This window comes from Pseudonaja textilis, chromosome 3, assembly GCF_049901715.1.
Source record: "Pseudonaja textilis isolate UNSWEBS1 chromosome 3, rPseTex1.2, whole genome shotgun sequence".
Classification (NCBI taxonomy): Eukaryota; Metazoa; Chordata; class Lepidosauria; order Squamata; family Elapidae; genus Pseudonaja; species Pseudonaja textilis.
In genome coordinates this window covers 161,354,562-161,371,289 of record NC_141992.1, presented here as the reverse complement: position 1 = coordinate 161,371,289, position 16,728 = coordinate 161,354,562, and the positions used below count along the sequence as shown (strand labels likewise).

The 16,728-nt window shown below is 33.4% G+C and overlaps 1 protein-coding gene across 3 annotated transcripts; it reads left to right on the top strand.

Moving 5' to 3' along the window:
* Positions 1-207: 207 nt before the first annotated feature.
* On the top strand, positions 208-16,449 carry TCEA1 (transcription elongation factor A1). 3 transcript variants are annotated; one of them, XM_026699193.2, is made up of 10 exons: positions 208-533; positions 6,180-6,242; positions 7,405-7,510; positions 8,985-9,072; positions 9,579-9,727; positions 11,279-11,335; positions 11,841-11,995; positions 13,279-13,425; positions 14,846-14,917; positions 15,654-16,449. In XM_026699193.2, exons 1-10 carry the CDS (start codon positions 465-467, stop codon positions 15,660-15,662), a joined length of 915 nt encoding a protein of 304 aa, XP_026554978.1. In that variant the 5' UTR covers positions 208-464; the 3' UTR covers positions 15,663-16,449. The 3 variants fall into 3 exon arrangements, with proteins under 3 accessions (XP_026554978.1, XP_087787366.1, XP_087787367.1); XM_087931240.1 differs by having other exon boundaries at positions 237-533; positions 9,582-9,727; XM_087931241.1 differs by lacking the exon at positions 208-533 and adding an exon at positions 2,671-2,784.
* The last annotated feature ends 279 nt before the right edge of the window (positions 16,450-16,728 follow it).

Sequence of the window (16,728 nt, the reverse complement as noted above, 5' to 3'; positions counted from 1 at the left end):
CAGAACAACTCACAGCCAAAAGTCCTGAGGTTACAAAGTTACAAAGAGTCTACACCTTTGTGTCATTTGGGTCGCCGACAACCTCTTCTTCCTTCCCTCTCCCCGCAGAGAGCTTGATAACTTCCGCTAAGCGGTCGGAACTCTGAAGGGAGACGAAGCTCCACCCCACACTTTTTAACCCTTAATCGATGTTTTCGGTTTTCCGGAGCATTGCCTGGCTCTCTCTACCGAGGTTTGATCAGCAAGGCCTGGCGCCACGGCTGTCGAGCTGTCGTTGCTGGCCGGTTGATGTTCACAGCGACCCCGACAGTGATTTGGCGGCTCCATCTTTGCTTTTGCCCTGAAAGCGTCGGCATTCGTGGCGTAGAAGCAGCATCGAAGGTTGAAGCTCACTGCTCCTCAGTCGCCCATTAGAGAGAGACAGAGAGAGAGAAAGAGGCGCCGCCGTGGACCCGGCAGCCGCCATGAGCACCGAAGATGAAATCATCCGCATCGCTAAAAAGATGGACAAGATGGTGCAGAAGAAGAACGCGGTGAGGTCCACCGGGAGGGAGGGCGAAATGTCCGTTAGCCCCCTCGCGCGCCCGACTTCAACTTCTGTCTGACCAATCAGCGGCGCTGTACCTCAACTGGGGGCCCGCCTTTTCCCGGGGGTGGGGAGGCTGATAAATGAGAGGCTAATGGAGGGCAAGCTTCGTTCGCGCCCAGTTCCTCTTTTGTGGTGTTCCAACTGTCATCCGTGACGGGACCCTGACCTCGGTGTCTGGGCCAGTTGTGTTTGTAAAGAGCCGTAGTCGTACGTCGCGTTCAAATCCAGAGAAAGCGTCCGGTGGCGGCATTTATTGCTATGTAGAAAGGCCCAATTCTTCACTTTCGGAAAATCGAAAATTTGAGCCCACTGGAGCCTCGCTGACTTTTAAAACCAGATTAATGTTGCGGGGTTTCTTTTTGTTAAAAAGCTGTTCTATCCTTAAGATCTATGCTACCTTTCTCTTCTTCTTTATAATGTATGCCAGTCCTTTTTCTCCTCCCCCACCCCAAGACTTTGTGGCTTTTCTGGTTATATGGAGTTATAGAATCTATAAAATGTCTTAAAGATGCTTACCCTATAGGTATATCTCAAACTTCCATTTTGCTGTTATAATTCACTACATTGCGTTTTAGCCCTTGTAAATTTTAGCTTCCACTGAGATTGTTTCCAAACCTCTTATCAAAATGTAAATGATGCACTGCATTGCAACTGTGTATGGATATTGAAATCCCAAAGTGTTTTTATTGTAATGTTTATTTACAATCAACAAACAAAAGGTTTGATTCAAAATTTTATCCTCGCAATATATTATTATAAGATATAAGCTTAAATAATTGTAAGTTTAAAACACTGATCTAAAACTGCATCACCTGTTCCAGAGAGAGGGAGTCTCTGGATTTTAGATGTTGCTAAGCTACAACTCCCTGCATCTCTGAGCAATTTCAAGTGCCAACTGTGAAATGAAGTATATTGGAAGAATTCAGATTTTGGTGTTAAGAAATATGTGATTTTCATTGTATAGCAAAAGGGTTCTGTGACTACCAAGAAAGAACTTCTTGGTACCATTACCAAGCAACCATAAAAATACTCGGGTGCAAAGCTGCAGAAAAATTAAAACTTTGTGTAAAAACATTAGCTTGGGATAATTGCAATTCTAGCTTATATATGTTGCAGTTTATTTTCAATATAATTACTTGCAGAAAAGACAAACTCAGAGATATTGCACAAAGTAGTACTGTCTGCTAAAATGTTTTATTTAATACATACACACATACAATGAATTTTAGAGTAAAGCCAGGCTTGCCACTAAGGGTAATAAGTTTTTGTTATTAATTAAATAAACTTGTGACTGAAGTTATCCCATATTCTTACTTTAGTATGGATTTAATATGCAGACTTGTGCACAGACATTTTTCCATTTACATTTGGTTCTCTTAGGCCCCTTGAACCATGATATGGTGGCATTGTTAAGGATTATAATTGCTTTTATTATAGTGATATTAGTAACTATTAATGCTTTTTTTAGTATATTTAGTATAATGAATTACCTTATTGTGTAATGAGTAGGTTCAAGTTGACAGAGGTAAAGTTACACATATAGATATTCAAAAATCAAGAGCAGTTGAGTAAGATTAGACAAGAAAAGGTAAGCAGTAGCTTTTCCTATTATTAGACATAGAATCAGAGTGTACTAAATATTTTTCCATGTGCATTTCATGCTACCATTCTATAATCACATACCTGAGATAAACTATTTAATTTAGTAGAAGTTACTTTTGAGTAGGCACAAAAGTATTTTCTCTTATAGACAGCAGCACCACTGTGTATAGACACTTAAGACTTGGAATATAGAATCCTATTTTAGTGGTATTTATGCTTTTAAAATATTTTAATATTAAGTTGTTATAGTTGAGTTTTAATCATGTGAGTTGTAAAGAAAGATAAGATCCACCAAATAGCATACGTTTATGATGATAGCATAAAGTACAATATGAGAGAAAGGGGAGAGAGAATTCCTATTGGATTCAGGCACAGCTTTTAGAAATTTTTCAGTAGAATCTTCCTTTCCTCAGACAATGAACGCTTACAGTTTCAGTTCTAAATTCCTGATATATTAATCCTGGTTTGATCTGTGGCAGCTCTTTATGTAACTGGAAAAAAATTCCATATGATCCTGGAGACCACTGCTTGCCAGTATAGATTATATTGTGTTATCTGTGGAAGAATGGATATGACCTAAAGGACTGATTCATGTAAGGTAGCTTTCATGTTGATAAATTTACTGTGCTTCATATGTGTAGTAGAAATTTTAAAAATAGGACAAGTGATCTGTCTATCTGGGAAGAGTTAACAATGTAAACTACAATCCCATGTATACTTAGGCCATTTTATATGTTCATTCTGAGCAGAACTGTTACTTAGAATTTTTCCATAAAAGATTACCAAGTTCTGTACTGGCATTTAGGAATACACTTTATTTTAAATTCTCAGTATAAATAAAGCATGTGAGCTGCTAGATCGGGGTATCAAACTCAAGGCCTGTGGGCCAATTCCAAGCAGGCCCTTTGGGCCAGATTTAAGGGTGCTTAAATCTGGCCTGCTTGGAAGTAGCAAAAGACTGGTCCATGGCCCCACCCACCCTATTTGGGCTGGAAAAATGTTTCAGGAGGCCATCCAGGCAAAAAATGGGCCATATGGGGGCCGCACGTGGCCTCTCGTGCCCCATTTTGGCTGGCAGGGTGCTGCAAGAGGCATCAGCTGCGGAGGAGAACTACAATGCTGATTCAGCCCTCAAAGAAATCCAGTTTGACACTCCTATGCTAGACCATATAATGAACTTGTGTTGTTAATGCTTGTGTGACATTCAGTTGCTGAGATTGGAAATCCTCTAGTACAGATAGTCTTCAATTTACAACCATTCATTTAGTAATCATTCAAAGTTATAATGGCACTGAAAAATGGATTTATGGCAGGTTTTCACATTTAGGACCATTGTATCGTCACCATGGTTGCATGAAATTTGGGCGCTTGGCAACTGGTATATATTTAAGACAGTTGCACTGTCCGAGGATCATGTGATCATCATTTGTAACCTTCCCAGCCACCTTTTGACTAACAAAGTCAATGAGAGAAGCCAGACTCACTTATCGACTATCGACTTATCGATTCACTTAACAACTGCAGTGATTCACTTAAAAACTGAAAAATGGAGCAAAACTTAACAATTATCTTGCTTAGCAATGGAAATTTGCGCCCAATTGTAGTTGTAAGTTGAGGACTACTTTATCATCTTTTTTTTTAAACTTACAAGGATCAAAATTTGAAGACTCAAAAACAATAATGTCATATAAATGCCTGGTTAGGTTTCTATTTGTTGTGTATACTTACCTTTTGCTTCAGGGTTTCAGGTTTTTTTTTTTTTAGCCATGGGGGATTGTAATATTTTAGGGACTCCACTTTCATAAAAATAATTTGCAAGCCCCATGAATTTAATAATCTACAGATCATGCATCACTATTGCAGTTTTAGAACTGTTCTATTTTTTATTATATGCACCTGTAGAGAGTTGCCACAGGCTGGGAATTCTGGTAGTCCCAATACATATGAGAGCACCAGGATAAAGAAGAATGTCTTAGCAAAAGCCATAATATCAGTAGTGACATCTGTTTTGTAAATATTATAGTAACTAAAGTAACTAAACAGTACTATAACATACGTAAATAAGGATATCTTTAGATATGAGATGAATAAGGTATAATTGAATATGTCTGGTGGAAGCCACTAAAAATACTTTTAAGAGCAATACTGAATCTATCTATCTATCTATCTATCTATCTATCTATCTATCTATCTATCTATCTATCTATCTATCTATCTATTTATCTATCTATCTATCTTTTTATCTATCTATCTATCTATCTATCTATCTATCTATCTATCTATCTATCTATCTATCTATCTATCTATCTGCCCATCTCACTATCCAAAGCCTCCTGGGCAGCTTTTGTATTATTTAATAAGAGAAGAAGACTGCAGTAATAATTGAAATTAATATTTTTGTCCTTTTAGACATACTTTGTGTCGCAAAAAGCAATCACTGTGTATTTGTATTGTGCAAAAAGTATTTTTGTTCAGAAAGTGTTTAGAAAGTATTTTTAAATGGTATTTAAATGCCCATTTTACGGTCATATTTCATGTAGATGGCTTCAGTTTCTTAGAAATTTTAACTTGAAATTAATAGAGATTTGCTGTCAGAAATACTATGCAGTATTTCTAAAAAATCAATTTAGTAATATACAGATAGTCTTTCACTTACAGCTATTTATGTAGTGACCATTCAAAGTTACAACAGCACTGAAAAAGGTGACATAAACTTTTTCCCCCTTTACGATTGTTGTAGCATCCTTGTGGCCATATGATTAAAATTCGAACGCTTGGTAACTGGTATATATTTATATAGTGTCTTAGTGATCTTTGTGAAAATTTTAGTAATTTTTTATGGACTATAAGTATTTCTTTTGATCTTGTCTTCGGAAAGGCAACTTCACCTCCTGAATAATTTCATTACATGTTTTTCTAGGCTTGTATGTATGTATCTGTTAGAGTCTCAAGTGGACAAATCTTACTATCTGGTTAAATCCTTGTGTGTCCCGAGGAGTGCTTGCTTTATGAAAAGGACATTTTATTCATAGTTTCCTATTACTACAGTAGAATTCCTTATTTTCAGCAATAAAATGTATGTGAATGGAGCCAAAGTCTGAGGGGAACTGTCTAATTTGAATTGTCTCCCTTGGATGGAATTCGTTATAGTTGTGGGGTCTTGTGATTCAGTGCTCAGTAGCTGTGATAAGAGTATAAAGTTGACATTAACTGATAGATGTTTAAAATTCTTTCAACAAAAAGAAATTTATTATTTCAACAGAAGGAAAATTCTGTGTAGTAAGAATAAAGTTAATACAAATATGTCCCTTTAATATATTGTGGTTATATTCCATTAAATTACTCTTAGAATTCAATTCTATTTCATAATATCTACCAGAATATTTATTTTGATACACATGACTTACATGTTGCCAGAGAAGTATTTTTTTATGATTCTTACAAATCAAACCTTTCAATCAGATAAATATAAGAGTATAACCTAAAACTGATAGATTGTACCTGTAGAAGTTGAATATTGTGGTAAAGTATATTTTCCCCCTTTCCCCCTTTTTACTATGTTTAAAAATAAATTAGGAGCTCAGGATTAAATAGAAATCAGACTGTGTAAAATTATCGACAATGTAGCATCTTGAATGGAACATCTTGAATAATATTTGGTTTTGTGCTAATTCTATAAAAAAAATTTAGGCTGGATTTCAATATTGTGCAAGATATGGGAAAAATTAGCAGTCTTTAGAAAATTTTAATTAAATGTCACTAGCTTCACATAGATAGCTTTACTTTAGGATAGACCTAGTTCACTTTTAAGGACGAGAACTGTAGTCAGTTGTTCTTGGAACAAGCATGAAAAAATATTTTTTAAATGTTTATCAATATTTTTATTAGCATTTATATCATAGATTTGAAGATGATAAAATAATATTAGGTGTCTTTTTTAGGTGTCTTTACGGCAATCGGTATATTTAATTTTCAATGTGTTTTACAGGGCGGGGCACTTGATTTACTCAAGGAACTTAAGAATATGCCCATGACGCTGGAACTGTTACAGGTATGCGCTTTTTTTCCTGCAAAAATACTGAAATTGATAATGCTATAAACACAGAGATGCAGAAACTAACTTCATTAGTATGATATGTTGGATTCCTTACAAAGAGAAAATGATTTGTCAGATGTTAATTTCAAACATAAATGCTATAAATGTATTGATAAGGAAAAATATATTTAGTTATGATTATTGAATCTTGCTAGTAGATTTATGATGCTTATTCAAGTAGTCCTCAACTTACGACCACAATTAATGCCAGAATTTGTGTTGCAATGACACATGTTAAGTGAGTTTTGCCTCATTTTATGACATTTCTTGCAAAGGTTGTTAAGTGAATCACTGCAGTTGTTAAGTGAATACACTGCAGATAGTAATTTAGTAATACAATTGTTAAGTGAATCTGCTTCCCCATTTGTTTGTTAGAAGGTCGCACAAGGTGATCACATAACTCGGGAACACAGCAACTGTCATAAATATGAGTCAGTTGTCAAGTGTCTGAATTTTGATAACATGAGCATGAGCATGCTGCAATGGTTGTAAGTGTGAAAAATCACAAGTCATTTTTTTCCAGTGACGTAATTTCAAACAGTCGCTAAATGAATTGTAAGTTGAGTACTACCTGTATATCCTGTATCCTATGGATGGTTGAACTTCAGTGATTGTCTGATATCTTGGAGTTGTGTATTTATTTATTTATACATTTATATGCCACTTAACTTTCAGTGACTGGGCAGTTAAAATAGTGTGTGTGTGTGTATTATGTAATGTATGTATATACATATACATATGTGTGTGTGTGTGTGTGTGTGTGTGTGTATGTGTGTGCGTGTGTATAAAAAATATTCCACAAAATGTAGAAAGCTGATAAAATATGCATATAAATTTTTTCATAAAATCAGAATATGAGTTTATCTCATAAAACATTTAAATTAAAGCTACAGTAGTTGCCTCAACAGATCACTATGAAGAGATCTGTCACTTTGGTAACTGAAATTGCAGATGAGGTGATTAGAGAATTTTTCAAAGGGAGTGAAAGTATAGAATTCACTTAAGACATCTCTTTTCTACAACATATTTTTGGGAGGGGGGGGGGGATTTAATGGCATATATACAGTACTTCATTTTGCAAATACCTCTCATTGATCTTAACTATTTTAATTTTCAGTCCACAAGAATTGGCATGTCTGTGAATGCAATTCGGAAACAAAGTACAGATGAAGAAGTTACATCTCTAGCAAAATCGCTCATTAAATCATGGAAGAAATTGTTAGGTACAGATGCATTAAGCTTTTGCATTTTCTCATTGTTAGATGATTTTTAAATTAATCTAAACATTAGCTCCTTTTCTGGATCTTGTATATCCAGTTTTTTCTTATGATTTTTGGCTGTGGTGAATGAAACTATAGCATACCTTAAGAGATATTCCTTCTTGATCATTCTATATGCTACTATACTTAGTTGATCTGTGGAATATGTTTGCAGTTGGGGGAGGATGGATATCCTGGAAAATTCTCAAGTATTTATTATGTGCATTAGTTTAGAATGGTTGAAGCATGGGGAAAAGACCATTTGAAATGTACATTCTTTTAAAAAATTACCTTCAAACATAATGCAGTGAGGCTATAGTGAAAACTTAAAATATAAACAAAGATTTTTTACAACAAAGTACTAAAATATAATATATTTAGGAAACTGCAAAAAAAAGATAACAATCTAATAGTTATTAATAATCTAGTATTTTGAAGATGGATCAGTAAGTTCTAGAAACCTATTTTAAACTATTCTTATTACAGTAACTTTTCACTAAACTTTAAAAAGACCCTTGGATTAACAGTGCTGATGAATCTATCTTGCAAAATTATCTGAAAAATCTAGAGTTTGTCGAGGTTGATGTGAATGACAAGGATCTTAGCTAGCCTATAACCAGAATGATATAAATTGTATTCTGTAACATGGAGATTAGGATAATGTTCATGAGATAATTATTTCCTTTGTAATCCAACTTTTTCTTTTTACTTGGATTCTTGATTTCTTAATAATGATAATACATTTTTCTGTCTTCAAGAGTTTTCCTGTGATTAGTCTTTTCTTGGTTTTATTCCCTGTATTTGCCCTTTACTTTAAGCTACTATGACATACAAAATTTCATCCATCTACCATGGAGAGAGGGGTTCAGTGAGCTGTTTCAGAGTTGCTACACTGGAAGAGAGAAATGTAACACTTTTACCCACAGATTTATTTCTTACATATCTCCCTTTAGCTACAATTTGTGAGAAAAAATACTAATTTTCTACCTGTGGAAAAGAGCAGGTTAGAATAGATGTAGATTCAAAAAATAGCAGCAGGAGCTCTCCTTGCCTTTAAATGTTCTTTATGATGATAAAATTATTTTCATTTTTTAAAAATTAAGAATTAGAAAAGCTGATTGTGCCTCTCTGATACTTGTTGGCAGGTCTCAGTTATGCATAGTGTTAGGTGTCATCTTGAGATTAGACAAAACTAAACAGTAGTTAAGTAGAATGAAATGGCTACATAAAGGGCAAAAGAGAAAGAAGAACAGGAAGCAAAGGTTTATCTGACCTGTTCTTATAAACCTAATTGGTTAATTAATCAGATAAAATTAATTACTTAAATTCATTCATTGCTGCACAGGCATTCCCTAATCTTTTATTTATCTTGGATTGACATCCCCTTATTTCATCAACTTAATTATTATTGCTTTTATATATTATATATGCATTTTAGATGGACCATCAAATGACAAAGAATCTGAAGACAAGAAAAAAGAATCAGCATCATCTTCACAAAACAGTCCTGAAGCAAGGGAAGAAAGGTATATCTTATAACCTTTTTGCTTAAATGGTAGAAGACAACTAACATTAACTCATCCTAATGTTTACAAACTTAAAAGAGTACAAACTCAAGGGTAATATTAAAGGATATGATGAAAGAATGTATGGAAAAAAGATTACAGAATAGTCTTATACCATGTACAGTACATTTAACACTTGGTTAGGTGAAATCCTGTCAGTTTAAATTGGAATATTTAAGTCAGAAATAATCATTATGTACAGAGATGAGACTTCATTCTTGTATTATTTTTAATACTTGGGATTGATGAAATATTTATTTCTGCATTTATGAATTTCATTATACAAAGGAAAATATATTTAATACTGGAGGTTTTTGTTCATTGATTTACATATTTAAAAGGGTCATTTGGTCAGTAAAATTAGTGTCTGGGTGGATGATAAAGAGGGTCCAAATCATACCATGTGGGTCCTGCTGATTCATAGTGAAACAGAACAAAAAAAAAGTGTTTATCTGTTGTCTATTTAGCAGTTCCAGTAGCAATTCAAACAACAAGAAAGAGGATTCTAACATTTCAACAGACACATATATCTCTTCTTTTCCCCGGGCTCCAAGCACATCTGATTCTGTACGGATGAAATGCAGAGAAATGTTGGCAGCAGCTCTTAAAACAGGGGGTAAGAATTATATTACTGGGCTATACTTACTTTTCATTTGACTCCATATTTTCTTTCTGGTTTTATTCAATACAAAATACAAGGCTATTAAGAAACCGGCTGTGAGATTATATTAAGTGCATGATGAAAAACATTTTTAGGGGATCCTCTATATGTTGCAGTATGTGTGCTTATTATTTTTTAGTCACTGTGAATTTGTCATATTTCTTTTTGAGAATGGCCTTAAGTTATTATTCTTAGCTGATAATTTGAACTGATAATTTGTTGCAATTTGAATTTACAGTTAAGTGGATTGGATGCACATCTGATATTACATAAAGAGATGTCTTGTGTCAGTACTGTAGAAAGTCTTTTGCTGATCTAAAGTTAAAAGTTACACCAAAAAAACAGTGGAGAAGTGAAGTGAAAAATGACCTAGTAGAAAAATAACATAGTGAAGTGTCTTCAACCAGTTAATGGAAGTCTTAGAAAGTTAATTTCAAATTCAAAGAGGGAAGTGTAAAAGAGAACCAAAAGAACTGACTTTCTTTCAATTCTAGAAATAAATAGCTTACAGTTTAACAAATTAAGGGTCCAAATGAAATATTCAAGATGATGGTTATTATCTTTAAAACCCTATGTATGGTATAGGGCAGTGGTGGCTAACCATTGTGGGTTCCTGTGCCTAAAATTGCATGTGTGCTTGCATATGCGCATTCGCATGCCAGCACCCAGAAGGCAATGCGTGTGCCCCCCCATGCCCCCTGCGCATGCGCACGCGATCTACCCCGCCACCCCCATACCTGCACTGGGCATGTGTGCGCCTCCCAGCTGATTTTTGGCCCGCTTGAGGCCTTTTTTGGCCTCCCAGAGGCTTGGAAATACAGGAAGTGACAAAACAGGCCTGTTTTTTGAGCTCCAAAGGTTCAAAAGGCTGCAGAGGCTTCCCTCAAGCCTCTGGGAGGCCGAAAAAGGCCTCAAACGGGCTGAAAACCAGCTGGGAGGCACACGCATACCCAGTGAGGTAAGTTTAGCTGGGGCTTGCTTTCCCACACAAATGCCTCTGTGTGCCACCTGTGGCATGCGTGCCATAGGTTCAACATCATGGGTATAGGGCCTATGCTACCCATCTTCTTCACTTTCTGCTCATCTGATACAATGTTGAAGAGTGGTATGCTTTGGGTCATCCCAATTAAATGATACTCTCTTTTAATACCTAAGAAATTCACCTGCCTTCTAGAATGAAGTGGGATCCATATGCTTCCCACCCTAATGTTCCAGAAGGCTTTGAAAATCTATTTACCCAAGCCTTGGAGTAGGGTGGATGGAATTTGTGATGTTTTATGTTTGGATTGTTGTTTGGATTGCCAGCTTGTGATTGTTTTACAGTTATTTTTGTATTTTTTTTTCTATCTTGTTTTTATGATACTCTCTAGTTGTGGATAGAATCTACTGCAGTTTTAGTGCTGTATAATTTGGAGCACATTTTACTAAGTGCAATTTTATTTGCATCTAAATATATGTATATAATCAGGTTACAAAAAACTGATTCCCAATTAATTTATTTTTCAGATGATTATATTGCTATTGGTGCTGATGAGGAAGAACTAGGTTCTCAGATTGAAGAAGATATCCTTTCTAATATAATGAAAGTTCTACCTTATTCTGTAGTTTAATTCTTAACCTCTTTTAAAATATTTTGTTCTTTAATTTTTTGTTGTTTACATCAGTCTGTATTGTGTTCTAATATATTTACATTTTTATAAACTTTAATAAAGTAAATTAGAACAGATAATTTTTAAACAAATTGTATGGTAGAAAGAGGATATATTTAAAAATATGTTTAGAATTTTGTATAGATTTTGTTAATAACAGGACAATACCTTGGAGATAGCTGAGATTATTAAAATATTTTAATATTGAAATATGCCATTAAATGAACATTGCTTTTATATATATTTAATTCACGTAAGCAAGACAAACTTGATAGTTTGTGGCTAATATAAATTTAGTTAAGTTTCTAGATATGTATTGCTCTTATTAATTAAAAACAGCCAATTATAAAATGTGGTCAAATATATGTAAAATAAATGAATTCTGTGTTTTACACATTATTTCCTTAATTCATAAATACCTATATTTCAGGAGCTAAAAAATACTGACATGAAATATAAAAATAGAGTGCGCAGCAGGATAGCAAATCTTAAAGATACAAAAAATCCTAATTTAAGAAAAAATGTTTTATGTGGAAATATATCTCCTGATAGATTTGCTAAAATGTCAGCAGAGGTAATAAAAATTCAGCATATTACAATTTTTATTTTTTTAATCTAAGATACAAGTATGAATCCATATTTAGTTGACACACTAAAACATTTACATATCTCAGTTGAAAATAGTGTCAGAGTTTTCCTGCCTACTTGATTTGTTTAAGCAAAAATCTGTGACTTTTTGTGTTTCCAAAATAAAAATACAGTATTATTTGTACTTTAGAAAAAAATTCAGAATGTATTGTTAAATTATACTATATAATTTAAAAGTATTTAAATTTATCTGTTGCATGTTTTAGCAACATAGAAGGCTATAATTTACTGCTGTCAAATCTCCATAGAATAGCACAAATGGATGAAACAACATATGTTTTGCATGCAATCATTGGTTCAGTTCCTGGCATCCCCTGATATGGCTTGGAGAAGCTTCTACTTGAAATCTTGAAGACCTACTTTCAGTTGATGTAGATATTATTATGCTGGAAAGATCACTCCTCTAACTGGGTATAGTGTCAAGTTAATAGTTAAGTTTGAGCTCAACTTCCTGGAAGTGATAGTACAGTTTTTCTTGGCAATAATACAGAGCCCTTTGCCATTGCCTTTTCTTCCATTTTTTTTGACTTTTCGGAATAGCTTAAAACCCAGATGGTTCTTAAGTTAGGCTACCATATCTATGGTAAAAAACAGTCAGAAGATGGCAGCAGAGGGATCAGAAATCTTAAATCTATGATGCTTCCTAACTTGGTTGCCTATATTGTATATTAAAATAGGATTTTATGACTTCATTGCTTAGTAATGGAAATTCCTGTCCCAGTTGCCATTGTAATACTACCTGTATATATAATTAGATTATGTTGAAGCTGTTCACTTCAACTATTTGAAGAATATACTTTTTCCTGAAGGCTGCTATGGAGAATAAATCATTAAAAGTTCTATATAATAACAAAACTATTGTACAATACTTAAGATACATGGCCTCTGTTATATTTTAAGACAGCAGCCAATCAGTATATTTTGATAGCACTTAGAGGATGAGGTACAAGAATGATTTCTATACCTTAAACTGTATTTTCAGTAAAATAAATTGTCATTTTGTAAGCCTCCCAAAGGAACCTGATAATCCAATATAGAGAATAATCTAATATTATCTAATAAGGTTAATGCATATATAATAAATATTAGTAATACTTTTACTTTCACAAATTAAAGGGTAAACCTATTATGCCTAGTAAATAAAGTGTATGTGTGTGTGTATTCAAAAAGTGTAAAATTAACATGATTTTTTGTGTGTGCTCACTGTAGGAGATGGCAAGTGATGAGTTGAAAGAAATGAGGAAGAATCTTACCAAAGAAGCTATAAGAGAACACCAGATGGCTAAAACAGGAGGAACACAGACTGATTTATTTACCTGTGGGAAATGTAAAAAGAAGAACTGTACTTATACCCAGGTATATCAGTTGTATCTAAGCTGCATTCAACATTTGTGATTGTGTGAAATACATTAAATGTTATGCTCACAGCATATTATAAGGAACCAACAAGGCAGGAAAAAGATCCAATTCCCTTAACAGTTCAAAAATACCTTGTTTTATACATACTCTGGTTTGTGATTTAGACATTTCTATATGCCCGCTACAGTATTAGCTTTTGGAGTTATTTATTTTTATCTATCGATCTATTTATCCATCTGTCTATCTCCATTCACCCACCTATCTTTTTTTTAAATATAATTTTGACAATTTTTTTGGCTGTCTTGGGATACAGTATATTTTTCAAGTAGTTAAAGCATTACAATAATTTATAATTGATCTCTTCTCAAAATGGTGCGTGTTCTTTGATGTTTAGCTTTTCTCTCTTCACATCAAATTTAACATTAAATCTTAACTCCCTATTTAACCTGTATTTCCAGTATCAGAAGGCAAAGGCCCAAATGAATGTTTTTGCCAGACACTCATAACCAAATAAGATACAGAAAACTGTTTTTGAGAGTAATAACTGGCAAAATATAGTCTTCTTAGTGTTGCCAGATTTTAAGTTCTCTTATCACTGGCTATTCCTAACTAGAGAAGTTAAAAATTCATCTGTCACAGAGGCATACTAGAGAGAATCTTAGCTGTTAAAGAGAAGGATTGTGGGTTCACTTAATATTTCATATGAAAATTATAAATTAATAATTTGGACTAAAGTTGTAATATTGAATTAAAAGTTAGTTTTAGCATACATTACCAAGCAACCAAAAGATTAACCCCGATTAAACAAACTGGGCTTTTATATCTGAATAAATAATTCAAAATGCTGGTTTTGATCATAACAATCCTTAACCTATTTAGGATTAGGTTACCTGAAGCAGCACCTCCTCTATGTACCTACTCAAACCTTAAAATGTTCCATTAAGACCCTTCTCCAGTTGCCCCACCAAAGAAGGCAAGGTGGGTTTCTACAAGTTATAGAGGTTTTTTTTTCTGAGATGGCATCCAGTTATGGAATTCCCTCCCAGTGAGGTTTGCCTGATATCCACATTGGTATCATTTTGATACCAGGTGAAGAGCTTTGCATTTTCCTAGGCTTTAAAAATGACTTTTAATTGTATTTTAATTCATATTGTTTTACATTTTCAATGTTCACCTTGCAGCTGACTGGTTTCTATGGTGTTTTCATTTTGCGTTTAACTCAATTTTATCATACATGTTTTTATTCAAACTAATGTGTTATATTGTGACTAGAGAGTTTTGGCTTTTGGATGGGTTAATTACTTTAATCAGTAGATCAGATTGTACTGTTGTAGTACCACAAAATAAGAAAATTATATAACTATAGCCAAGTCACATTGCTATTTTCTGTTTGTTTCGGGGGTTTTTTGGGGGGTAGGTTCAGACCAGAAGTGCCGATGAACCTATGACAACATTTGTTGTATGCAATGAATGTGGAAACAGATGGAAGGTAAAAATAACTTGCTTTGTTTGTATTTTGTGCAGCATTGTTTCTTTTTTAATGCTAAAGTTTTCGTTTTATTAAGCATTTCTTTCATTGTTCTATATATATTTAACCAGAATAATGAAAACAAAGCACCCTAAAATTAAAAGAGAAAAAGATGGGAATCAAATATCATAATTTTGTGGTCAAATTTTGCCAAATATTGCATAAATAATAATAGAGGAAAACTAAAGTAGCAATATTTCTGAAACTTATTATATACAGATTGTATTGTCAGAAGATTTTAACTTTTCCTATTGGAAAAAATAAACAACTTGATTACTGGTTTACATTTGCTCTACCAGGAACGCTTTTTTTTAAAAAAAAATCAATTTAGACAGTAATATAATATTTATTTTAATAAATATATAACAGCAATAAAATAAACTATAGTAAATACACAAAGTGGATTTTTTTTCATAGTTACCATTCTGGGATATATCTGTTTTTTAAATAGGATTCTGCATATGAAATTGAATGTAAAACTGATATATGTAATCCAAGAAAAGCAGATTTAACGGATCCTCTATGTTTTTGAATTAAGTGCTCAAAATTGAAGTGAATGTTGATATAAATCCTGATGTTAAATCAGAATACTCGATGTGTCCAAAAGTAAAATATACACATTTGCAGTCATAGAAAATAAATGAAGTGAACCTCCGTATATGTGCCTATCTCATAAATACTTATTTTCTTTTTACAGTTCTGCTAGAAGAAGAAATTGTTGGACCAGTTAAAAATAATATTATAATTAGCTTTAAGAACTAGGTAAAGCATCCGATTACTTGCAGAGATGTTTTTGTTTGCTTCCTTTTAAGCAAATAACTCTGAAATTAGATTTTGTTTTTGACATGACCATCCCTGTAGTTAATAGTCAGAGCCAGGATGCTTAGTTGTATGGTGTAATATTTTTTCCATTTTTATAAGCAACTCTATATTAAACTTTTATCAATGAAATTTGGGTAACTGTTTTTTTCTTAATTTTATAAACAATTTATTGTACTTATTTGCTTTTGACATACATGGCTGAATTTTTTTTTGTAAAATTCACAATGTCATACTCCATTTGAATCACTTCAATGTGTTAAAGCATTAAAGTTTTTCATAATACTAACAAAATAATCCATATCTAGTGTGGATAGGTGCGCTCTATAAGTCATTTTTGCAATTCATCATGGTATTTCCTGTTCCATAACATACAAAAAGCTTTTTTGTATTGTCAAACTTCAAATAGTTTTGAAATTTGTACTGATATACCCCTACTATTATACAGCATAAAATATGTGCAGTATTTTTATATTAATGAATTCTAGTCTGCCTTTTAATGTATTGATTTGATCTGTTTTGTTTGGTCACTTGTTTTCCAAACATGACCAAAAACATTATGTAATTTGCCAGTCACACAGACATTTGGCAACAAATACATTTTACTGAAAAATAGTCTTGAATGAATCCTAGATCTCAGAGGTCAGAAATAAAACTGTAAATTTTCTCTACAAGTTTTGGTTGTGTGTTGTTTTTCAAACTTTGTCTTTAAAATATTTGATAAAAGTGATTTTGAAAAATAAAAATATTGTTGAAAAAATTACACAATATAATCTGAATTAAGATGGATGTGCTCTTAATGGGTACAAGTGTGCACTTACTGCATTTAACCCAGGGATCCCCAACCCTTGGTCCATGGACCAAGCTTATCCGCAGCTTTTCAGAAACTGGACTGCACAAACAAGCAAAACTCCATCTGCAGGATGCAGGCAGCACGCGAAACCACACGCCCT